The 25841-nt window shown below is 37.4% G+C and overlaps 1 protein-coding gene across 1 annotated transcript in view; it reads left to right on the top strand.

The window, feature by feature from the left end:
• Positions 1–24667, top strand: part of mRpS14 (mitochondrial ribosomal protein S14) — a 56840-nt gene extending 32173 nt beyond the window's left edge. The window contains exon 3 of the mRNA XM_090388722.1: positions 24401–24667. Coding sequence (XP_090244848.1) covers positions 24401–24586 — 186 coding nt within the window. The 3' untranslated portion in view covers positions 24587–24667. The remainder of the gene's footprint in view (positions 1–24400) is intronic.
• The last annotated feature ends 1174 nt before the right edge of the window (positions 24668–25841 follow it).

Raw genomic sequence — 25841 nt, forward strand, 5'->3', positions numbered from 1 at the left:
CACATCTCCAATCCGCGGGACCCTCCCCCTGAGTCCAAGGATGCTCTCATAATTATGGCCAAGGGTTTGCTTAGTTGCTTTGCTGCCTCCTTTAATATAACTGGATAGATCCCATCCACCCCAGGTGCTTTTCTTATGTTTAACTTCAACAATTTCTCCTCTACTTTTCTCTCAGTTATTACAAAATCATTAAGTATCCTGCTACAATTTGATAACCTTCTGCCATTTCCAAACCTTAATAACTCCTCATGTGTGAATGTAGATGCAAAATACTCATTCAGTTTGTTTCCTATCTGGGCAGGACATTCAACAGTCGATCCATCGATATCAAGTGGATCAATCAGATTCATCCCCTTCCTTTTAGAGTTTATATAAGTAAAGAAATCCTTGCTGTTTTTCTTAGCATCTTTTGCCAAGATTTCTCGTAATCTGCCTTCGCCTGCCTAACCTCCTTTGTGACCTGATTACAGACTAGCTTATATCTGCCATAGGCTTCTGAGTCGCTTGATAATTTATATGCATCCCATGCATTTTTCTTCTCTGTCACGAGTCTCATTAGTTCATTTGATAACCATTTAGGCCTAAACCTTGAACAATATTTCTTAATAGGTATGAAACTTTTAGTAGCATCCACGATTAATTCCTTGAATGCTTCCCACTTAGAATTTATTGTTAGTAACCTCGTCAGTTGATCCCACTGTTCAGAATTTTAAAAACTTTACTCACCTTTACGGAAGCAAATTAGACCGGGGTTCGAGCCCGTCACCACCAAATACGGAGGATGCGGAAAGGTCAGGGAATGACCACCGCATATCCCGGAGCAATATGGCCTTAGTTGCTAATGCTCCTAAAAAGCAAATAACAACAACAACGGAAGCAAAAACTCCTTCCTTTACCCCTGATGGTAATTATATCTTTAAGTAAATCAAACATCAGTACACTGTGATCACTGCCACCTAGTGGTTCCTTTATCTGCAAATTCTTAATACACGAATGATCACCACTGATAACCAGATCAAGAGTATTACTCTCTCTCAAGACTAATCAGACAAAAGTCTGACTAGTGCGAGTGACCAACCCACAAGTTCCAGTCAATATCTGGGAAGTTAAAATCCCCCATTATAAGACATTCTGATTTACTGGCCCACTATATTTCTCTGTATAATTGTTCATTGTACTCATTCGAGTCATTAGGCCTATAACACACTCCTACTCTTATTTTTGCTTTCGCAGTGCTTACGTCACACCAAACTGACTCAACAGTGCACTGTTCATCTATATCAACAGGGTGCACTTCTTTTGATTTTATGTTTTTCTTAATTAACAGCATAACACCTCCTCCCTTTCTATCCTGTCCATCCTTTCTGTACACATTGTACTCTCCAAATTCCAGTTCTGCATTCCTTATATCTGTATGACACCACGTCTCTGCTATCCCAGCAATATCTGCCTTGGATGTCTTGACCAACACTTCAAATTCATCAAATTTATTTACTATACTTCTAGCATTGGTATACATGCAAGCATACATGCTCCTATTCCTAGTTACCCTATATACACATCCCATATACCCCACCTATTTCAGGATGACTGCCATCCGTCCCTGAAACCCCCAGCACCCCTCGCTCCAGGACGCTACTTATTCTAATAGAAGTTGTGCAAGAATCACCTTCACCTCTGCCTACGGCTACTGTTAAACTATTAGTCCTTATATCCCCCCAAGCCAGCAGTTTTCCGACCCACCTAACGCTGCCTCGACAGCATCAGCAAATATTCTTGCACACTTTCTATTTAAGTGTATCCCATCCCTGTAGAAGCAGTCTCTCCTGTTAACAAGTACAGTCCAGGCTGAAAAAAATTCTACCCCTTGAGCCTTGCACAATCTTTCCAGGGCCGAATTAATCGATAAGGCTCTCATCATATACTCCCTCCTATCGTGTCTGGGCAGAATTGCAGACACTTTCAAATTCAACGCTAATTCTTAGCTTTTGTTCAACAGTGACCTGTACTTGTTAAGTAATTCTGTCGGTCTCCTACTCTTAATATCATTAGTGCCAACGTGTACAACTATATCACCTTTTGTGCCCTTAAAAGATGATATTCGCTCTACAACGTCATCAACCTTTGCCCCTGGCAAAGACATGGCAAGAATATTTACTGATACTATCGAGGCAGTGTTAGGTGGGTCGGAAAACTGCTAGCTTGGGGGAATACAAGGAATAATAGATTAACAGTAGCCACTGGCAGAGGTGAAAGTAATTATTGCACTGTTTCTATTGGAATGAGCAGCAGCCTGGAAAACAACTGCAGGATATTTCAGACTGCTGGGAGTCATTGCGGTACAAGTAAACACATGGGTTGTGTTAGGGTAGCTAAGAATAGGAACAGGTGCATGTATACTTGCGTGTACACCAATGCTACGAGTTTGGTAAATAAATTTGATGAATTTGAGGTATTCCTCAAAACATCAAAGGCAGATATTATTGGGATATCAGAGACGTGTCACACAGATATAAGGAATACAGAACTGGAATTTGGGGAGTACAATGTGTACAGAAAGGATAGACAGGATAGGAAGGGAGGAGGGGTTATGCTATTAGTTAAGAAACACATAAAATCCAAGGAAGTGAAGCCAGTCGACCTTGCTGGACAGTGCAGTGTCTAGTCAGTTTGGTGTGACATAAGCATTAGGAAATCAAAATTTAGAGTAGGAGTGTGCTATACGCCTAATGACTCTGATCAGTATAATAAGAAACTGTACAGGGAAATAGAGTGGCTCAGTAAATCAGAATCTTATAATGGGGGATTTTAATTTCCCAGATATTGACTGGAATTTGTGGGTTGGTCACTCACACACTAGCAAGGCTTTTGTGGATTTATTGGATGATTGTTTTCTACATCAGCATGTTCGGGAGGCAACTAGAGGGACTAATACTCTTGATATGATTATCAGCAGTGATTCTTCGTGCATTAAGAATCTGCAGATAAAGGAACCACTAAGTGGCAGTGATGACAGTGTGCTTAAGTGGGATTTACTCAAAGAGGTAACTACCATCAAGGATAAAGGGAAGGGTTTTTGCTTTCGTAAAGGTGACTACGGAGGTAGAGACAGTATTTAAATTCTATACGGTGGGACCAACTGATGATGTTGCTAACAGCAAATTCAAAATGGGAAGCATTCAAAGAACTTAACTTGGAAGCTACTAGGCTTTACATGCCAACTAAGAAATATTGTTCAAGGTTTAGGCCTAAATGGATATCAGATGAACTAATGAGACATATGGCAGAGAAAAAAAATGCATGTGATACATATAAATTAATGGGTGACATGGAAGCCTATGATAGATATAATCTGGTCTGTAACGAAGTCACAAAGGAGATTAGGCAGGCAAAGGTAGATTATGATTAGTCTGCTGACGAGGTTAGTAGAGGCCAGACGTGTTCAAAGCCGCTAAGTGGATTTTTCTTATTTATTGATTTAAATTTAGTAGTATAGCATTATTTTGTGATTTTCTGATTAATTTGGTGTAGTTATTCTTTACTCGGCCTTGCAATTGCAGAAAAGTATCGGTAAGGGTATCCACGTGTTACAAGTCGCAACTCCGCTGAACGAGAAGTTATTTAGCCGCTTATTGAATATTTTTTGTAAGTAGCTGATAGACCTAGTAAGGATCGTTAGTTTATTCTGAATTGAGACAGCGAGATTTGAAAGTTAATTAATACTTAAGTGTCCATATATCTTTACCGTTCGTAACTTCCCGCCTTTGTCTTTGTCATACGATTGTTATATATAGAACCTAGATAGCGTTAGTATAGTATAGGTTATAATATTTTCAGTGATCGGTAAAATCTATTAAACTTGTTGAACTTCGTTGGCATTTAAATTGTACTTTTAACTAAATACATATACCGACTTAGATTACAAATGTAACATAATTAATTAATACATAACTGATACGGAAGTTATATAAAGGGAACTCGGAGATAATTAATACTTGACACTAAAAATATATATATCCCGTTATAACTGTGTTGGGAGATAAGTTAGGGTTATAAACTGAAATTGAAATTTTATTTAAATTAAAAGAAATCATGACTCAGACCAGAGCAGCAAAACAAAAGGCTCAAGCTAATGGAAGTGCTGTGGCTCGGAGGAGAACTGAGGGGGCAGTTGCCTTCTGAATCACAGCCTTCTAAAATGCACAGCTTGCATGATGTTTGTGGAGCATTCAGGTACGGAACATGATATTGCCATGGGGGATGTCTTTGTGTCTTTGTGTGTGTGTGTGTGTGTGTGTGTGTGTGTGTGTGTGTGTGTGTGTGTGTGTGTGTGTGTGCGCGATGCAAGGAGTGTATTGAAATCAGGCAACAACTCAGCGTTCTTATGGGCCTATATGAGAGCTTGAAGGACAGGGTGGATGCCGTCGAAGGAACTAAATTGAGGGGCCCATCAAGCTCTCAGCTGCCCACATCAACACCAGAGCTTGCACTTGGTCATCGCGCAACACAGCGGCAACCCCCAAGGGAGAATGCGCTGGTCCCAAAGGAACTAGTAGTTGTTGGTGACTCTATTGTCAGGGAAACGGGGAACATGCTTTGTAAAAAGGATAGGTGGAACAGGACCAGGGTATGTCTGTCAGGGGCAAAGGTTGATGACGTAGAGCAGATATCATCTTTTAAGGGCACAAAAGGTGATATAGTTGTACACGTTGGCACTAATGATATCAAGAGTAGGAGACCGGCAGAATTGCTTAACAAGTACAGGTCACTGTTGAAAAAAAGCCGTGAAATAGGGTTGAATTTGAAAGTGTCTGCAATTCTGCCCAGACACGATAGGAGGGAGTATATGATGAGAGCCTTGTCGAACAATTCGGCCCTGGAAAGATTGTGCAAGGCTCAAGGGGTAGAATTTTTTTCAGCCTGGACTGTACTTGTTAACAGGAGAGATTGCTTCTATAGGGATGGGATACACTTAAATAGAAAGGGCGCAAGAATATTTGCTGATGCTATTGAGGCAGTGTTGGGTGGGTCGGAAAACTGCTAGCTTGGAGGGAGACAAAGATGAATAGATTAACAGTAGCCACTGGCAGAGGTGAAAGAGATTCTTGCACTGCTTCTATTGGAATGAGCAGAAGCCTGAAAAACAAGATGCAAGATATTTCAGAGACTGCTGGGAGTCATTGCGGTACAAGTAAACACATGGGTTGTGTTAGGGTAGCTAAGAATAGAAATAGGTGCATGTATACTTGCGTGTACACCAATGCTAGGAGTTTAGTAAATAAATTTGATGAATTTGAGGTATTGCTCAAAACATCAAAGGCAGATATTGTGGGGATGTCAGAGACATGGTGTCACACAGGTATAAGGAATGAAGAACTGGAATTTTAGAGTACAATGTCTACAGAAGGGATAGACAGGTTAGGAAGGGAGGAGGACTTATGCTATTAGTTAAGAAATACATAAAATCCAAGGAAGTGAAGCCAGTGGACATCGCTGGACAGTGGAGTATCGAGTCAGTTTGGTGTGACATAAGCATTGGGAGATCAAAATTGAGAGTAGGAGTGTGCTATAGGCCTAATGACTCTGATGAGTATAATAAGAAACTGTACAGGGAAATAGAGTGGGCCAGTAAATCAGAGAGTCTTATAATGGGAGATTTTAATTTCCCAGATATTGACTGGAATTTGGGGGCTGGTCACTCACACACTAGCAAGGCTTTTGTGGATTTATTGGATGATTGTTTTCTACATCAGCATGTTCGGGAGGTAACTAGAGGGAGGAATACTCTTGATTTGATTATGAGCAGTGATTCTTCATGCATTAAGAATCTGCAGATAAATGAACCACTAGGCGACAGTGATCACAGTGTGCTGAAGTGGGATTTACTCAAAGAGGTAACTACCATTAGGTAGTTACCTCTTTGAGTAGGGAAGGGTTATTGCTTTCGTAAAAGCGACTACGATGGACTGAGACAGTATTTAAATTCTATGCAGTGGGACCAACTGATGATGTTACCAACAGCAAATGCAAAATGGGAAGCATTCAAAGAACTTACCTTGGAAGCTAAGTTTTCTAACTTATCTTGGAAACTAGGCTTTACATACCAACTAAGAAATATTGTTCAAGGTTTAGGCCTAAATGGATGTCAGATGAACAGATGAGGCATATGGCAGAGAAGAAACATGCATGGGATACATACAAATTAACACATGACACAGAAGCCTCTGATAGATACAAGTTGATCTGTAACCAAGTTACAGAGGAGGTTAGGCAGGCGAAGGCAGATTACAAGAAATCTTTGGCAAGGGATGCAAAGAAAAACAGCAAAGAGTTCTTTACTTATGTAAACTCTAGAAGGAAGGGGATGAATCAGATTGGTCCCCTTGATATCGATGGGTCAACTATTGATGATCCTGCTCAGGTAGCTAACAAACTAAATGAATATTTTGCATCGACATTCACACATGAGGAGGTATTTAGCGAGGGGAAAGCCAGAGGTGTATTCAACGCTAGCAGTAAGCTAGAGAATCTTGTAATAACAAAGAGTAAAGTGGAGGAGAAATTGTTGAAGATAACACAAGAAAGGCACCTGGGGTGGATGGGATCTATCCAGTTATATTAAAGGAGGCAGCAAAGGAAGTAAGCAAACCCTTAGCCATAATTATGAGAGCTTCCTTGGACTCAGGGGAGGTACCCACAGACTGGAGATGTGCAAATGTGACCCCAATTCACAAAGGAGAATCAAAGGCTGACACAAGTAATTATAGACCTGTGAGTTTAACTTCTGTTCCAGGAAAATTAATGGAGGCACTGGTTAAAGAAGCACTGCAGGATCATCTAGACAAGACTTCAGTTATAGCTCATACACAGCATGGTTTTGTTAAGGGAAAGTCTTGTCTGTCCAATTTGATTGGATACTATGATGCAGTCACAAAAGAACTGGATGCAGGGAATAACTTTGATATTATGTATTTGGATCTTAGAAAGGCTTTTGATACTGTTGCACATGGAAGACTGCTGCACAAATTGGAGCAGTGTGTCATTGGCGGCAAATTGCTGTTATGGATAAAGGGATGGTTGAGGGGGAGAAGACAGAGAGTGGTTATCAATGAACACTGCTCATCGTGGACTAATGTTATTAGTGGAGTCCCTCAGGGTTCAGTGTTGGGTCCATTATTGTTTTCTGTATTTATAAATAATATTGATGGTGGTATATCAACCTTAATGTCCAAGTTTGCAGACGATACGAAGGTTGGCAGGGTTGTTAATAACTCTACTGAAGCTATGCTGTTGCAACAGGATCTGGAAAGGTTGAGTAGATGGGCTGAGAGGTGGCAAATGAAATTTAACATTGACAAATATAAAGTATTACATATGGCAAACAGTAACCCCAGAGCAATGTATCAACTCTGTGATACTACACTGACAGTGATAGAGAATGAAAGGGACCTGGGGTAATTGTGCAGGCAGATATGAAGTTCTCTGAACAATGCAGATGGGCTGCAAGAGTAGCTCATCGTGTCTTGTCAATGAAATACAGGAATTTTTCTAGCAGGGATAAGGAGGTGATTATTCCCTTGTATAAGGCAATGGTCAGGCCACACCTTGAGTACAAGTCTGGAGGCCTCATTTCAAGACAGATGTAGAGCTGCTGGAACGAGTACAGAGAAGGGCAACAAGATTAGTGAATGGAACAAAGGGTTGCTCTTACAAAGAAAGGCTTAAGTTTTGCAAATTACAGTGTCTGGAGACTAGGCACTTGCAAGGTGATCTGATAGAGGTGTATAAAGCCTTGAGTGGTTTGAGCTTGCTCAATGGTGATGGGATTCTTTCTCTTGCTCAGAATAATCACCTGAGAGGGCATGAATTCAAATTGAGGAAAGACAGATTGTAGGATAGATACACCCATAGATACATAGATAGATAGATCCCTAAATAAATTTAAGGCTCAGCTGGATAGGTATTTCGAATGAACGGAGAGGTGAAATGGGAGTGTTTTGTGTTTTTTTTTTTGTTTGGCTGATGCTGCATAAGCTTGCTTTCTTGCATCATATTCCTCTACTAATGCTAATACTGTAATATAAGATTTTCAATTTTTTTTAATTGTTTTCGTTTCAATTTCTGGAGAGTATCATACGGAAGTGTTCTACGTATCATATTGAGGTAATCTTCTCTTATTCTTTTACAAATAAATAAATATTATATATTAATAATAAATACAATAAATCCCCGCTATTCGCGGTCGCTGATTTAATATAAAATGAAACCTAAAAAATGTGAATTTTAAAGCGCCGTGAACATTTTCCGCCATAAAAAAACTTGGGCGTGTCTAAAATTATCATTCCCGGTCAAAATAGCGCTCAGTGTGTGTGGGGGGGGGTTGACAAAATCGCGAGCGTGGATGTTTTTCGCTAATCCTTGTTCAGTATGTGTTATGCGCTTGTCATGGAAGGTTTTGTCATTTGCTTTTAATTTATATGCTTGTAAATTGAATAAATTTATCAATTTATAAATTGATATGCTTACAAAAGTGATAAATCTACCGTTTTGCAGTGTAAAACAGACTTTTTCGAGCATGCTAGCGGAAGAAAGTGACTTTAGTGTGGACAAGTTCTTTCTAACCCGTACAAAAATATGGCTACGAATAACAAGGGAAATGTGAAAATATCAAAGAAGGTGATGACATTAGTGAATAAAATTGAGTTATTAGACAAAATTTCTAATGGTGGAAGTGTCTCCTCAGTGGCAAAACGTTATAAAATCAATGGATCAACGGTACGATCAATCAAAAAATCGGAAGAAAAAATCCACCGTAGCGTCCGTGAAAACACACTAATTACTTCAAAAATTTGATAGAAGACTGAACTCATAATAAAATTCCGTTAAGTTCACTCATCATTTGTAAAAAGGCAAAACTCCTTCATCAACACTTTAGCGAAATTGGTGATAGCACTGGCGGGATAAGTTTTTTAACTAGCAAAGGCGCTGGTTTGAAAGATTTGTTTGAAATTTCTAATAAATATTACATTTAATATTAAATTGTTTCTTATTTTCATTTTGATGCCATATGCTTGCATTTCACTATGTACTTTCTATGTACATAGTCATATTATGAAGGTACATATTTTTGTCTATGTAATACATACATAGAAAAAATTTTATACTAGTTTTTCTTATATATTTCATACTTTGGAACGGAATCCCTTTATTACTATGGGAGCCATAACTCAGTATTCCCATTTTCGGTATTCGTGGCATTTCTCAGGAACGTAACCCTCGCTATTTACGGGGGTTTACTGTACTGCTTATAATTATAAAAATCACTTTAAACAGTTTTGTTTTATTTTTATTGAAACATGTACCAGAAATGTATTTTAAATAAGTCATTTTTTTAAAATTAATTATTTTATTTTTTTATATATATATATTTTAGGGGAGGGTGCAATTTTTCATTCTTTCCTCAAGTAATGATAGTACAGTATTTATAATTAAATTAATTCTAAAAAGTGTAATTTAATATACAGCAGACATTAACTGGGACACTTCAAGACTCCAAATTTAAAAAAAAAAAAAAATCAACCAGAAATCTTATATAAAATTCAAGTAATAAATAGAAAGGTATAAGCAGATGTTTTGCAAGTCGTAAATAAGTGACAAGAAGGGCGTTATAAGTCGTCATTGGGAGATTAGTGTACCTATTATCTTGCCACCCCCCACTGTCTTCACACCTGCTGCTCAAAAAAAAAAAAAAAAGAGAGAGAGAGACCAAATGTTTAGTTTGTTTTAGAGTATCATTGATTGTTGTGTTTTGTCGCACTGCAAAAAGGCAAATTTTGTTTCGTTATTTATGTCAGAGATGTCGGAATTTTCTTTTAGAGTAACCTTTTCTTTCTTTTTTTGTTTAGAAATCGCAAAAATGATGGGCAAACACAAGAATTGTGCATTCAATTAAACAAAAACTTGAAATTATTCAAAAGCTTGAAAACAGTGTATCCGTTAAATCTCTAAAGAACCATTATAATGTTGGTGACCAAATCATACGCGTCACAATAAAAATAAAGGGAAACATCGTATTGGACACGCAAGTAGTGCGTGGTAAGTTTTTTTTCTTTTTTTTTTTCTATCACCATACTTTTTTGCATAGGTTGCTGAACATTTTTCGATACAGTAAGTTGCCAACTTACGTAACTTCGGACGTACATTACGTTATTTATATATTTTTTATGTGACTAAAGATTTCAGTGAAAGAGACACACATTTCACCATAATGTAAAAACCCACAGAATTCCAGCTATCGGTATAATCGCAAATGCAATGAGATTGAGTTTACTACCCGTTTATTTATTGGCGACCGGGCTAGCCAGGTGGGTAAAGTGCCTGCCTGGCAACCCAAAGGTTGCAGGTTTGAATCCCACCTCAGGCTTGGATCAGAGTAAAATACAAAAACTTTGGGAGGTGCATTATCGCCACAGAAGCCGATGCGGCAACAACTAACAAAAAAAAAACTACCCGTTTATAATGAATTGCACTAACAGAAAAGCCCAATAACCAGGAAAGTGCAAATTGTTTTTATTGTTTTATGGCAGTGCTTTTAAATAAGTCTTCCGTCATGCAGTAAAATGTGAGCTTGCATGGAGTGATAATAGTGAGTTTTCACCTTAACCCGGTGAAGTTCTTTCCAGAAAATTTAATTTTGACTGTTATTGTGGTGCCGATTAAGAGAATAAGTGACAACGGTACTTATAAATTTATCAAGAAAAGGAAAGTGATTGAGTTGGAAAATGAAAACAATAAGGATGTACGAAAATGGCCAAACATTAACAGGTATCGCGTGGAATTCAGATTTGTCAGTGGCAACAGTGAACACAAAGGAGAAAGACAGAATACGAGAAGCGCTGAAACGATCAGCACCAATGAAGTCAACTATAATCACTAAGGCTACAAAATACTATCAGTTTTTACAGTACAATAACATGCGTTTTTGCTTCCTTTAATGCTTTCTTTTCTGATGTGCCACTCTGGCTACTTCACTGCTGTCCCCAGATAAAGTTTTTAATTGAACTAATTAAAAATATATAACTATTTTTCTTCATTCTTCTTAAGATATTATGTGGTTTTTGTAATTTGGCATATCGGGGATATAGTAGCAATCAGGGCTCCCACTCACAAATTTTAAAAAAACTTAGATTGCAACTTAAATAAACCCAAAAAAAACCTAGTTTTCATCATATAGTATAGCAACACAAATAAGATAAAACTTACCATGCAAAAATATCTTTTATTTAATTGTAATCAGAATTTTCATCCCATTCAGTTCCCTCCACATTTATTTTTTGAAGTTCTTTCATTTTTTTCAAACGTTCTTCGTATCTTTTATGACAAGTTCCTTGTATGACTTCTTTTACCAATTCTGATTTAGGTTTCCATGTATAGCAATTTTGATTAGATCTATTTATCACCTGTTTTGCCATTAGTCGATTTTTCACAGTTTCTGGTTTAAGGGAGTTTGTGGATTTTGTTTTTATATGGTTTACTTGGGAGAAGATTCTTTCTACGCTTGCCGAAGAGTGAGGTAAAATAGTTAGACTGGTCATAAAGTTAGATAAAATCTCATATTTAGAATTATTAAAGCCATCTTTTACATTACGTAACAGATACCAAAACTCAGGGATGGTTTTGTAAGAGAAATCTAAATCTTGATTTAAACGAAATGATCTCCATTCATCATCTAGAAGATCTAGTTTGTCTTCAGAAACAAGGTGAGGGAACTGCATTGCTAAATGGAAAATTGAGGATGGCGAATTGGCAAGATCATGTATCACTGCTGGGTCAAGAACATTGAGACTGGCGATAATTCCATCATCATTTAGAGGAAATCTTTTTCTGATTTCCATACAAAGTTCAACAAGAAATTTTAAACAATCATTTTTAAACCTGCTTTCACTGTCACCAAGTGGTGTTGAATTTAATAAGACCATATAACGGCCTCCCAAATATATTTTATTCAGAGGCTTATGATTTATTGCATTGCTTGGATCAATTTCAACCAGCTTGCACGAAGTAATGACTTCTTTTATGAAAAAAACTAAGAATATTTTTATACTCAATTGAAACCATTGAATGAAGTAAGTGCAATCTGAAATGCTCAGATTGAAATTCAATATTCAGACAGTTTATTTTCTCCAGTACATATCCTAAAAACAACAACATATGCTTAGTTCCTTTGGTGATCATAGTATTGTAAATATTCCCTGCACCATCGATTTTGTCAATTTTTGATTGAGACTGAAAATAAAGAACTAACGCATCCCACTGCTCAATAATAATTTTTATTACATCGCCACGGGATAACCAACGTGTTTGTGCTAATTTGGGGATTTTATGCTTAGCAGTATCTACAACATCTTGAATCATTTTGAACTCGTTTAATCTTTTACTACTACGGGAAAAATAACAAGAAATATCTTTTATAAATATTTCTAGATATGATGGTAGTACCTTGACTGAATGACTAGCACATAATGCAAAAGAATGGCAAACACATCTCATTATAAATACTGATGGTACATCCTTTTTTAGCAATGACTGGAACCCACTCTTAGTACCCATCATAGTGGCACAATTATCACTATCAAAGCCAACAAGGTTACTTATTTGAATGTTTTTTTCTATGAAAAGATCTTTTACAGCTTGATAAAGCCCTTCTAAAGTACCATTTTCGACACAAGCAGTGTAAAGTAACACATCTACAACATCAAGTTTTTGAATATCAAAATATCTAACAACAACAGCTAGAACTTGCGATAAAGATAAATCTGTACTTTCATCTATTATCATTGAAAACTTGTTGTTTCTGCATATGTTAGAAATGTATATTTTTTCATGATAGGCTATGCCATCTTGTATAAGATAAGAGACTTTAGTTGCCTTCATCTGAACTTGTTTTGCAATATTGCTATCATGAAATGCTTTCTTACATGCTTCTATAAGGTGATCACATTGCGCAAATGGAATATTATGCTCAGAAATGAGTGCAGCAATTGTTAACTCTGCCTTTGCTACTTCTTCATTCTCCGTAGGTTTACGTTTTGTGAAGAATGTGTCTAACGTTGAACTTGTCTTAGCAATATTTGCACTTTTATTATGTTTAACTGTATTTTTATGCGGTAGTAACATCGATTTATTGGCATTCTTTAATTTCATTTCACAACAAATACAGTAAGACGCACCTTTTTCATTACTATCTTCTTTCAACCAATCCTTTAATTCCGGATCTTCTAACCATTCATTTCTAAAATTTTGAGTATACCACCGTTTACTCATCTTTCTCTGTGGGGAACAAGTTTCAGACATTGTGGGCAATTTGTGGGTATGGCTAATTAGCAGTTATCTTATTTAAAATGTTCTATAAAATAAAAAATAAATCACTAACCCATTAACATAAAATAGAAATAGTCACTACAATTTAAATTTATTATATCACTGTATGTAGTACACGCATAAATGTAAAAATCACACCAAATAATGCAATAATACCACGAACGATCACGAAAGACTGTGCAGTAAAGACCGCCTTCCGCCTGCTCAATAGGCTGCGCATACATGTTAGTAACACGATCATGTATGCTTACATGTATGAACATGTAAGCGTAATTTCATAGTGTAGAACCCTGCGAAAACTTTGAAATCCTTTTACATTTGTAGTATTTTGTACAAGCACTTGAGATATTACAAATTATGATAAGTATTGTTAGAATATAAAATTAAGAAAATTGTAAACTGTTATTAAATGTATTAAATTTTATTGTATTTACAAGAAATAAAAATAAATTTTGACTTAAAATTAAAAATTACCGAAAAAACCCAGATAATGAGATATTTTTGTGAAAAAAACCTATCAACCCAGATGACAATCAAAAAACCCAGATCTGGGTGGAAAAACCCAGGAGTGGGAGCCCTGGTAGCAATGTTTTATTAGTCATTCCCGATTTAAGTAAAACTCGACTTAAGTAATAACTCCTGGAACGTATCTCTTGCGTATGTTGGGTACTTACTGTATTTTTGGATTAACCGGGAAATTGATTATTCGGGAAATTTTTTTTACCATCTAACCCGGAAAATCGAGAGTCTACTGTCTATGCTTCATGTGAGGAGAGCATAGGTTACAGTTCAGTTAGACACCAGTGTACCTGTATCTGTGAATGGTTTGATATTAGTATGCAAAATTTAATGGTATGTTAAAAAGGGGGAAGGGGAAAATGGAGAGCATGAATTATGCCTTACCAAGCATGATTCATGCTCTCCATTTTCCCCTAATTGAAAAAAACCTAGAAAAGAATGGTATTAAAGTAAAAATCAAATGAAATATAGACAGACTTGGGAAATATATTAATAATTGTGAGAAAATATATTTTATACTCCACAGAAATCAGTCTTCCCAACTGGAAAGCAACAAGGAGAATCAGTTTCAAAAGACTCTTAAAGTACAGACCTTTTTTTTGTAATATCCTTATATCAAGTGCAAATATTAAAAATATATTGTGTAAATGCTGAATTTTAGTAGGTCAAAATAGTAAATTAGTATGTGGTTAAAACTTTTCAGCCAAAAAATTAAAAAATTTTCTCTTTATTATTAGTAGTGGCAATGATGCAAGAAAGCAATCTTATACATCATAAGCCAAAAAAAAAAAAGTACTTAGTATGAACAATGTAACGCTTTATGCTCATGCCCACTATTACCTGCCCACTAATCCTGGGTATAAATAACCTCCATGCACAAGCACACTGGGTGACCACCCAGGTATGAACCAATGTAAGCAGGGGTCGAAGTGTGGCACCCACACCACATGGAGGAATGCTGCCCTTCTGTGTTACCAGGCAATACTAGGTGGTAGATAACTGTCATCAACCGGTGCAATATCACCACTTTGCTTATTGGTGGCTTGAAGTGGTGGAACCCATGTTTAGTCTCTAGAGCTAAGTTCCGGTCAACCCTTCTCCATCTCTTCCGTCATGCAGTATGCCTGATGACTTTTGAGGTTATGATGAATATCATGGTGAAATCCAATCTTCCTTACATTTCGAGGGTACAGCTCAAAAACGGTGTTCGCAGGCCGGCCGCTAGTTAGTACACCGGACCGAACCTATTGGTAACTCTTTAGGAGGCTTCTGGATCAGCTAGTGTATAATCTTGCTACCTCTACTCTGCCAGATAGCAACGGGAAGGAGTCCGAGTAGTGTGTATGCGGGGGACATTGTCGAGGCCACGTTATGTCTGTCAACGATCTGGGTATATTCTTACCATGTGTACACCATATCCAAAAATTTCATTACTTCATACAGCATGTCCACCCCCACTTTTCCTTACTATTGAATACACCATGAATTGTCAAACTAATAGAGTAAGCTCATCTGTGAAAAGATCTAAACCTCCCAAACGCTTCCTAGTTCATTTCACAGATATATGTGGTCTCAATTCTAATCCCAACGATGTCCATTTCCACTTGCAGTCTGCCAAACCCCATATACTTTTTCTGATAGAATCTCAGTTATCAGTTGATTCAACTACTGCTTTTCCTTACTTTCCCCCCACTTTTCCTTACTATTGAATACACCATGAATTGTCAAACTAATAGAGTAAGCTCATCTGTGAAAAGATCTAAACCTCCCAAACGCTTCCTAGTTCATTTCACAGATATATGTGGTCTCAATTCTAATCCCAACGATGTCCATTTCCACTTGCAGTCTGCCAAACCCCATATACTTTTTCTGATAGAATCTCAGTTATCAGTTGATTCAACTACTGCTAATCTCAGTTGCCCAAATTATTCGTTGTGTGATTCCTTTTGCCTCAAAGATGGTACGTATGCATATATCCGTTTCGATATTCCCTGTCAGAGACCTGGTAATTTGGAATCTCCACTTTTCAGTCTTCTCTGGCTTAAAATCTTTCTACCTCATTGTGTCAAATTCATCTGTTGTCTCTACCAATCTCCCAACTCCACTAATTACTTGGAGCTCTTTGACTTCTTCTCTTTGCAACTTGACTTTCTCCAGTCCAACTTTCCTAACAGTGAGGTAATTTTCCATGGTGATTTTAATGTTCACAATTCCAGCTGGCTTCTGTTTTCTAGTCACACCGACCCAACTGGTTGAGATGCCGAGGCTTTTGCAATTTCTAATGACCCTGCACAGATTGTTCATTTACCCACAAGAATACCGGACAATCCCAACCATACAGCCAACATGCTTGATCTTTTTCTCACAAACAACCCTTCTATGGAAACGGTCGAAGTGAGTGCTCCTTTAGGTACCTCAGATCACAACTTGGTGATTGTCTCTTCTCCAATGGAGCCTTTATCTCATGGCCATTTCCAACCTTGTATTGTTTGGCATTACAAGAATGCAAAATGGGATGACTTGCGTGATTTCTTTTCTTCTTTTCCTTGGTCTGATTACTGTTTCAAAACTTCTGATGTCAACATTTGCTCAGATTGTGTCAGTGAAATTATTCTTGTAGGAATGGAATCCTTTATTCCACACTCCACTTTAAAATCTCGTCCTTTATCTAAACCTTGGTTTTCCAATAAATGTGCTAAGGCTGTTCAAGAGAAGAACATTGCATAACTTAATTGGCTTGTTTCCAATTCTTCAGTTTCATTTTCTGCCTACACCAAAGCTCACAACAATTGTAAAGCAGTCATTAATCAGTCCAAACTAGAGTTTGAACAGGCTAAGAGTAGAAAACTTGCTTCTTGCCCTAATGGTAGCCGAGCATTCTGGTCTCTTGCCAAAGCTATTGGCCGCAACTTTTGCCCATCTCTGCTCCCACTTCTGTCCAAACCAGATGGTTCTGTTGTCACTTCAGCCAAGGATAAAGCTGACCTGCTAGCATCCCATTTTTCTTCGAGCTCATATATTAATGATCTTGGTAAAACACCTTCCACCATTCTCAACATGCTCCATTCAATGTCTTCCGTCAAAAGGATGTCAGAAGGATTTTGACAAATCTCGATGCTAAGAAAGCTCCAGGTCCATGATGGTATTTCTCCACTTGTTCTCAAAACCTGTGCTCCTGAACTTACTCCTATCCTTTGCCGCCTTTTTTCACTTTCTTATTCCAAAGGTGTTTTTCCTTCTGCTTGGAAATTTGCTCATATCCAGCCAGTTCCTAAAAAGGGTGACAAGTCCCTCCCATCCAATTATCGTCCCATTGCAATTACTTCTACTCTTTCTAAAGTAATGGAGAAATCAATTAACAACCAACTCTTAAACTACCTAGAAACCTTCTGTGTGATCAACGATCGCCAGTATGGATTCCATCAGTGTCGATCCACTGGTGATATTCTGGCTTATGTTACCCATTTATGGACTAATTCAATGGAAAGGTTTGGTGAAACACAAGTAGTTGCACTTGACATCTCAAAGGCTTTCGATCATGTTTGGCATAAAGGTCTTCAAAACAAGCTTCCATCTTATGGTTTGCCAGCTGTCTTTTGTAATTGGTTATCCAATTTTCTCTCTGATCACTAACTGAGGGTGATCGTGTTTGGCATAAAGGTCTTTAAAACAAGCTTCCATCTTATGGTTTGCCAGCTGTGTTTTGTAATTGGTTATCCAGTTTTCTCTCTGATCGCTCACTGAGGGTGATGGTAGATGGCTCTCTGTCTTCTAACTTCTCCACTAATGCTGATGTCCCCCCAAGGTTCAGTTCTTTCCCCCCACTCTTTTCCTCTTGTATATTAATGACCTTCTTCCATTGACTGGAAATCCTATCCATAGTTTTGCCGATGATAGCACATTGCATTCCACTTTCCATTTTGAGAAACCTTGCCCTGCTCAATCTGCTTCAACTTCTCGAATATCTGCTACCAATTCCTTAAATGCCAATCTCCAGGTAATTCTCCAGTGGGGCAAAGACAACTTAGTTGATTTCAATCCTTCTAAAACTCATTCTTGTCTTATATCTCGCAAAAAGGATTCTTCTGCTACTATGCTTATGTTTGGTGACACTCTGATTTCTAGGCAAAACGATATATCTCTTTTGGAGATTACCCTGACTTCTAATCTCTCTTGACACAAGCACATTACAAATATTGCTTCCTCTGCATCTAAAAAACTTGGTTTTCTCTTTTGCTCTCGGTGTAACTTTTCTTCCAAACAGCTGTTCATGCTGTACAAATTGCAAATCCGCCCTACCATGGAATATAGTTCCCACATCTGGGGTGGTGCCCCCAAAACCTCTCTCAGGCTTCTAGATTCCATTCAGAAGAGGGCAGTTAGGTTAATTAATGACTCCACTCTAACAGAGTCTCTCCACTCTGTCTCATAGATGTACTGTTTCTGCTGCATGCCTTTTATACAGATACTTCCATTGGCACTGTTCTTCTGAATTGGCTTCTATAATTCCCACTCTCTCTTTCACAACAGTCCAAACACATGCTGCCACCAGCCAACATCTATTTACTGTCCAACTTCAAACTCATAGAACCAACTTTTCATCTTCCTCGTTTATTCATTCAACTGCTGTTTTCTGGAACAACCTTCCAGAAAACAAAAATCTACAGAAGTTCAAGTCTAATTTCAGCAAATATCTTCTTTCGTCTTCTCATCCTCCGACCCAAGCATGGTACTAAGTACTATAGGTTCTAATACTTCTCGTGTTTGGGGTTTTCATTAAAAAAAATAAATAAATAAAAAAATTACTCTACTGAAGTAACTGGCATAACCTAGAAAGTGCCGTCATTTGTGTCATTTCCGTCTCGCATTTTCGTAACCAATCGGTTTTACTTCCTAGGTTCCGTCGAAGATGTTTTCACATAAAAATAAAAAATAGAAAACCATATTACCTGTCCGTCCACTCTAATTGTTTGTTAATTCTTCCTTGAATTTATTAAACTACTCACCATGACAACGCCAGGTGGGAGTTTATTCCAACAGTCGACTGAAGGCATTTAAAGCCATAAGCACCTCAACCAGATCTCCTCATGGGTGCCCATTCTTCAGGTGATGCAGTTTGCAGAATTGAAGCCTTTCCTTGTAAGAGCACCCTTTTTTTTTTTTTTTTTTCCTTTCACCAGTCTTGTTACCCTTCTCTGCACCCATTCTATCAGATCCACATACTTTCTAAAATGAGGCTTCCAGACCTGTATGCTGTATTCAAGATACTGCCTAACTATTGCTTTGTACAATGGGACAATCACCTCCATACCCCTGGTAGCAAAGTTCCTGTATGTTATTGACAAAACCTGTGAGCTGTGCTGGCAGCCTGTATCCAGTGTTCATAAAACTCATATCTGACTGCACAATTACCCCAAGTCATTTTCATTTTCCACTACCTTGAGTGTGGTACTATACAGTTGATACATTAATGTGGGACTACTGCTACCCATATGAAGTACCATGCATTTGTCAATGCAATGCAAACTTCAATTGCCACTTCTAAGCTCTTCTGCCCAATTTGTGTAGTTCTTTGTTGCAATAACATACCCTGATTACTGTCATTAATCTCATTGCCAACCTCCTGTATCATCTGCACACTTAGTCATGAAACCTGATATGCCTTCATCAGTATCATTAATAAACACAGAAAATAACAATGGCCCCTACCATTGAACTCTGTGTAACTCTATTAATAGCATTAGTCCACAAAGAGTAATCCCCATTAATAACTACTCTCTGTCTTCTCCCACTCAGCCATCCCCTTATCTGTTAAAGTAACCAGTCCTTAATGCCACACTGCTCCAATTCGTATAGCAGTCTTTTATGTGCAACAATATAAAAAGCTTTTCTGAAATTTATTTTTTGCATCCAATTGCTTTGCTACTGCATCATAGTATCCAAACAGATTTGTCAGACAAGATCACCCCTTAGCAAATCTGTATTGTTATTGTAGTTTAAATGCATTCTTGCCTAGATGGTCTTGAATACTTTCCATTTAGAATTTAAGAATTTGCTGTTGGTAACATTAACAATTGGTTGTGCTGCATAGAATTTTAAAACTGCCTAAGACCACTGTAGTCATCCTTAAAAAAGCAAAAGACCTTCCCTTTGCCCTTGACAGTAGTTGTATCTTTAAGTAAATCCCACATCAATACTGTGATCACTGGGTCGTTTATCTGCAGATTCTTAATGCATGAAAAGTTACAGCTGATAATCAGATCAAGAGTATTGCTTTTTCTTGTTGCCTCTCTAACCTGCTGGTGAAGGAAACAGTCCCCCACTAAATCTACAAAATCTTGCTAGTGTGTGAGTGACCAACCCACAAGTTCTAGTCAATATCTGGAAAGTTAATATCCCCCCCCATTATAAGACATTCTGATTTACTGGTCAAATGTTAGTTTGTACAGTTGCTCATTGTACTCATTACAGTTGGTAGACCTATAACAAGACTCCTACTCATTTTTTTTTTTCCTAGTGCTTATGTCACTCCAGACTGACTCCACATTTCACTGACCACCTATGTCAGCTGGATGCACAGCCTTAGATTTTTAACTAAGAACATAACACCTTCTTCTCCCCTGTCCTGTATGTCCTTTCTGTACATGTTGTGTACATTCTGCATTCCTTATGTCTGAGTGACACCATGTCTACAATATCCTCACAACTTGATCAAATTTATTTACTATGCTCCTAGCATTAGTGTACATGCAAGTATATCTGCACCTGTTTTTATGCTTAGTAACCCTAACACAACCCATGTATTTGCTTGTGCCATGAGGAACCCAGCTGATCTGAAATTACTGGCACCTTGCTTCTCAGACTGCTTCATGTTCCAATAGAAACACAGTATAGGCCAAAAACATTCTAAGCACAGAAATGCAGAAACTCATTTCAAATTAGCTTAATGTTTTGATCTACAAAAATTTAGTACCTATATAATATAATTTTAATATTTGCACTTTATACAAAGTAATTACAGGAAATGAGAACCCTGCTACACACTCTTTTGAAATTAATTGTTCAGATTGATTCCCCCTCCCATCAAAATCTGGAAGATTGATTTCTGTGAATTTTTCTTATGTTGGTCTTGCCTATATTTCTTTTGACTTTTACTTTAATCATTTTTTTTTTTTTTTTTTTGCATTTTTCAATTGCTAGCTATAATTCATGCTTTTCCTGTCCCCTTCAAACGTAATACACATTGTTTACCCTGAGGTTCCCTTGTGTGATACAAGTTCTTTTGTGTCTAAATGAATGTAACCTAATCTCTCTCTCTCGCTTTTTTTTTTTTTTTTTTTTTTTGTAGTTTTTATAAAACAGTGGCTTCTATGTAAATTGAATACAAGTATAGTACATTTAGGTTTTCAATCTTCACAATTAATGTACTTTTGCACTTTTTCTATATCATTAAAAAGAATGAAGATTTTTAAAAAAGTTGTTATTAAATTAAACCAAATATATCTTGAGTATTATAAATGTGATAAATATAGTATTAACAGGATAATAATAACAATGACACAAACACAAACCTAAGACAGGAGATCAAAGAGATGTGGTATATGCAACAAGCAGTGACCATCTCAATCATCGTGTCAACTACAGGTATGGTGCCAAAGACTGTACATAACAGCCTAGCAGCAATAGGTCTCCCAGCAAACACCTACAAGGAACTCCAGAAAGTCACAATCCTGAACACCTATAGGATAATCAGAGCGTTAGCATTAGTAGAAGCATATGATGCAAGAAAGCAAGCTTATGCAGCATCAGCCAAAAAAAAAAAAAAAAAAAAACCGCTCCAATTTCACCCCTCCGTTCGTTCCAAATACCTGTCCAGCTCAGCCCTAAATTTATTTAGGCTATCAACTTTCACAACAAAAGATGGAAGTCTGTTCCACCAATCAACTACCCGCTGGCTAAAGGCAAACTTCCACACATCTATCCTACAACTGTCTTTCCTCAATTTGAATTTATGCCCTCTCAGGTGATTGTTCTGAGCAAGAGAAAGAATCTCATCAGCATTGAGCATGCTCAAACCATTCAAGGCTTTATACATCTCAATCAGATCACCTCACAGGTGCCTAGTCTCCAAACACTTTAATCTGCAAAACCTTTTAAGCCTTTCTTGGTAAGAGCAACCCTTTTTTCCATTCACTAATCTTGTTGCCCTTCTCTGTTCTCGTTCCAACAGGTCTACATTGTTCTTAAAATGAGGCCTCCAGACCAGTATATAGTACTCAAGGTGTGGCCTGACCATCGCCTTATACAAGGGGATAATCACCTCCTTATCCCTGATAGAAAAATTCCTGTATATCATTGACACAACACCATGAGCTACTCTTGCAGACTGTCTGCACTGCTCAGAAAACTTCATATCTGCCTGCACAATTACCCCCAGGTCCTTTTCGTTCTCTACCACTGTCAATGTAGAACCGCAGAATTGATACGTTACTCTGGGGTTAATGCTTCTCATATGTAGTACTTCACATTTGTCAATGTTAAACTTCATTTGCCACCTCTCAGCCCAACTGCTCAACTTTTCTAGATCCCGTTGCAGCAACATACTGTCATTAGTGTCATTAACAATCCTGCCAACCTTCATATTGGCTGCAAACTTGGACATTAAGCCTAATATACCATCATCAATATCATTTCATACAGAAAACAACAATAGACCCAACCCTGAACCCTGAGGGACTCCACTATTAACATTAGTCCACAAAGAGCAGTGCCCATTGATTACCACTTTTTTTTTCTCCCACTCAACCATCCCTTTATCCATAGCAGCAATTTGCTTCCAATGCTGCACTGCTCCAATTTGTGCAGCAGTTTTCCATGTGCAACAGTATCAAAAGCCTTTCTAAGGTCCAAATATATATTAAAATTATTCTTTGCATCTAGTTCCTTTGTCACCACATCATAGTATCCAATCAAATTGGTCAAACAAGACTTCTCCTTAACAAACCCATGCTGTCCGAGCTATAACTAAAGTCTTGTCTAGATGATCCTGCAGTGCTTCTTTAACAGTGCCTCCATTAATTTCCCTGGAACAGAAGTTAAACTAACAGGTCTATAATTACTTGTGTTGCCCTTTGATCCTCCTTTGTGAATTGGGGTCACATTTGCAAATCTCCAGTCCATGGCTACCTCCCTTGAGTCCGAGGAAGCTCTCATGATTATGGCTAAGAGTTTGCTTACTTCCTTTGCTGCCTCCTTTAATAGAACTGGATAGATCCCATCCATCCCAAGGTCGAGTTCCTCGAACAACAGTAACGTCAGAAATAACAACTACTCTGTGTACTTGGTAGCAATACCCATCACGAGGTGGAACCCCCAACCAGGGAGAAATAATATAAGAGCAATAATAATAATAATAGCCACCCTGTCTACTTGGTAGCAACCTGTCATGGGGTGGAACACCCCAGTCAGTGAGAAATAATATAAGAGCAATAACGATAATAATAATAATAATGCTGTCATTAAAATTTATCGATACTGCATTGAACATACACACAAAAAGACACTGATTACTGTGCTAGTAAAGAAAGCAGATAAACAGTGCTAATTAAAAAAAAAATGCTGAGGAGAAAATGCATGTAAATATAATGATAAATGACTAGACACTGAATAGTTGAGTTATCATTCTAACTTTAAACCTCTGAGTTAAATTTGAAATGAATAAATGTCACCTGCACCATAAACAATTTGTTGAATTTAGTCTCCATCATCACTTTCCCTAAACCAAAAATCAGAGGAAGGAGAGTTATGTTTTTGTTTTTGGTAGTTGTTGGCGCATCGGCTTCTGTGGCCATATTGCACCTCCCAAGGTTTTTGCAGTACTTTGATCCAAGCCCAAGGCGGGAATCGAACCCGCGACCTTTGGGTTGCCGGGCAGGTACTTTACCCACTCGGCTAGCCCGGTCGGCCAAGGAAGGAGAGTTATATCTAGGTTTATTCTTTCTTGGTACCTTAAAAGGGTAATATAAGTGGGAAAATGTTTTTAATGGGAGCATTATAGACATTAAAAATTGTATGGAACTTCATACAGATTGGCCTTGGGGGGGGGGGGCCACAAGAAAAGATCATTAAAATTGTGAGAGTGCTATAAGCAGGAGTGTTATAACAGGAGTTTACTGTATATTAAGTTATACTTTCTAGCATTTTTTGCCATGTATAACTGATCTAAAATGATTGCAAACTCTGTTACTAACAGTGAGGGCCCAGGCTCAACAATTCCCTTTGTATTATAGAGCCTTTTTACATATTTTCTGTTTAACTATTTCCTATTGATAAGCTTGCTTACCAATAGGGAATTTTTTAGTTATACAGAAAATAAGTAAAGGTATCTATATATGTAGTATATTGTATATTTATTAACTTTAATTTAAAATTATCTGACACATGTTTTTTAATAAAAAATAAAACTTAAGGTTTAACATTATATTGTGTGATGTCTTGACAGGAATGTGCTGATGCTGAAATTGCTGCATTGCCGCGTCGGAGCTGTTTAAGTTATGCCCATGGTCGTTGTGTGATAACATCAAGAGCGCGAGGGAAAATACGAAAGTGGAGAATGTCCCGTATTATATGGAGGCATTTGGCAGATTATAACTATCTTGCTGGTCTGCAGCGAGCACTTTGGTCATAGATAGTTTATTACTGTTTTAAATAGGACCATTGTGGCATGTATATTTCTCTTATTTTTCAGTAAAAGCTTTAGCATTGTAAAGTTGTAATTTTATTTTGATGATAAAAGTTGGATAATGCCATATTGTATTAATCTAGGCCTACAAAGTAAACTTTATATGGAAAAAAGTTTTTTGACATGTTCTAGATTTTTTATATACTTCACCTCCACAATGCACTACCTCAGTATTAGATTACTCTGAATAAAATAAATAGCACTTTCCTATGGAGGAGCATAATTGCATAATTAGTGCCATTTATTTAAATTTGAAGTAAGTTGCTGTGCCACCTAGACAGCTGTTTTGATGGTATGGTATTAATTATCTTATCAGAGGATAAACACTAATCAATACAGTTGTGTTATTAAATGGTAATAGGAGATACTATCTTTATAGTAAACATGTGTCAAAAGTCACAGTTTTGTTGTTGCATATAGTGCTTGATGTTTTGAGGGAAAGGGCAAGTAGTAGTTTAAAATGGTATACTCAAAAATTATATTATGTATTTTGACACTTGGATTTCCTGAATATTTCTCTTCCAATGCATAGCATTGTGGGGTTAGCAAAATTGAAGTAAAATGCTAAACTCTCAGAAACACACAGGTGGGTATGTGGCCATTTTGTACACTAAAACAGATTTTCTATAGATGCACTTTTCCAGTTAAAAGATAATCAGAGATATATGTTGATATTAAAGAGATTATTGGATGCATGTTAAAACTCACACTCATCTAATATTTAAATTTAAGGGATGGTTGATAGCATGTAGTGCAGGGTTAGATACTGCAGGGCACAGAGTAGTAAGATACAGAGTGGACACTCCCATAGGCGATAATGTTAATTTTTTTTACATGTTAAAACACATAGAAAGTGGCGGTGCCAGTACTGAACCCCTAGAAACAGGCCAGAACATTGCGAAGAGTTCATGGAGAATTTTCTACAGTTTTGTTATTGCAATGGACAATATATCGAATCACTGATTATTAGTATAACATATTCATAATTAATTCTTGTTCCAATACAAAACAAAAAAGCTATAAAAGCAGAAGAATAAGGGAATATTAACATAAGTAGAGATAACGGCAAACATTAGTTAATGGTTATGATAGCCATGTGGTAGTGTTAAATGAAGCCGTTTTCTTCATCCTCAGTTCAAATCTGCTTTGTTTTTTCCCTCTGCCTTTTTCTTTTCCTCCTCATTTTTTTATCCCTTCTTAT

The sequence above is a fragment of the Mastigoproctus giganteus genome, chromosome 14 (genome assembly GCF_048544385.1).
Source record: "Mastigoproctus giganteus isolate SK-2022 chromosome 14, ASM4854438v1, whole genome shotgun sequence".
NCBI lineage: Eukaryota > Metazoa > Arthropoda > Arachnida > Uropygi > Thelyphonidae > Mastigoproctus > Mastigoproctus giganteus.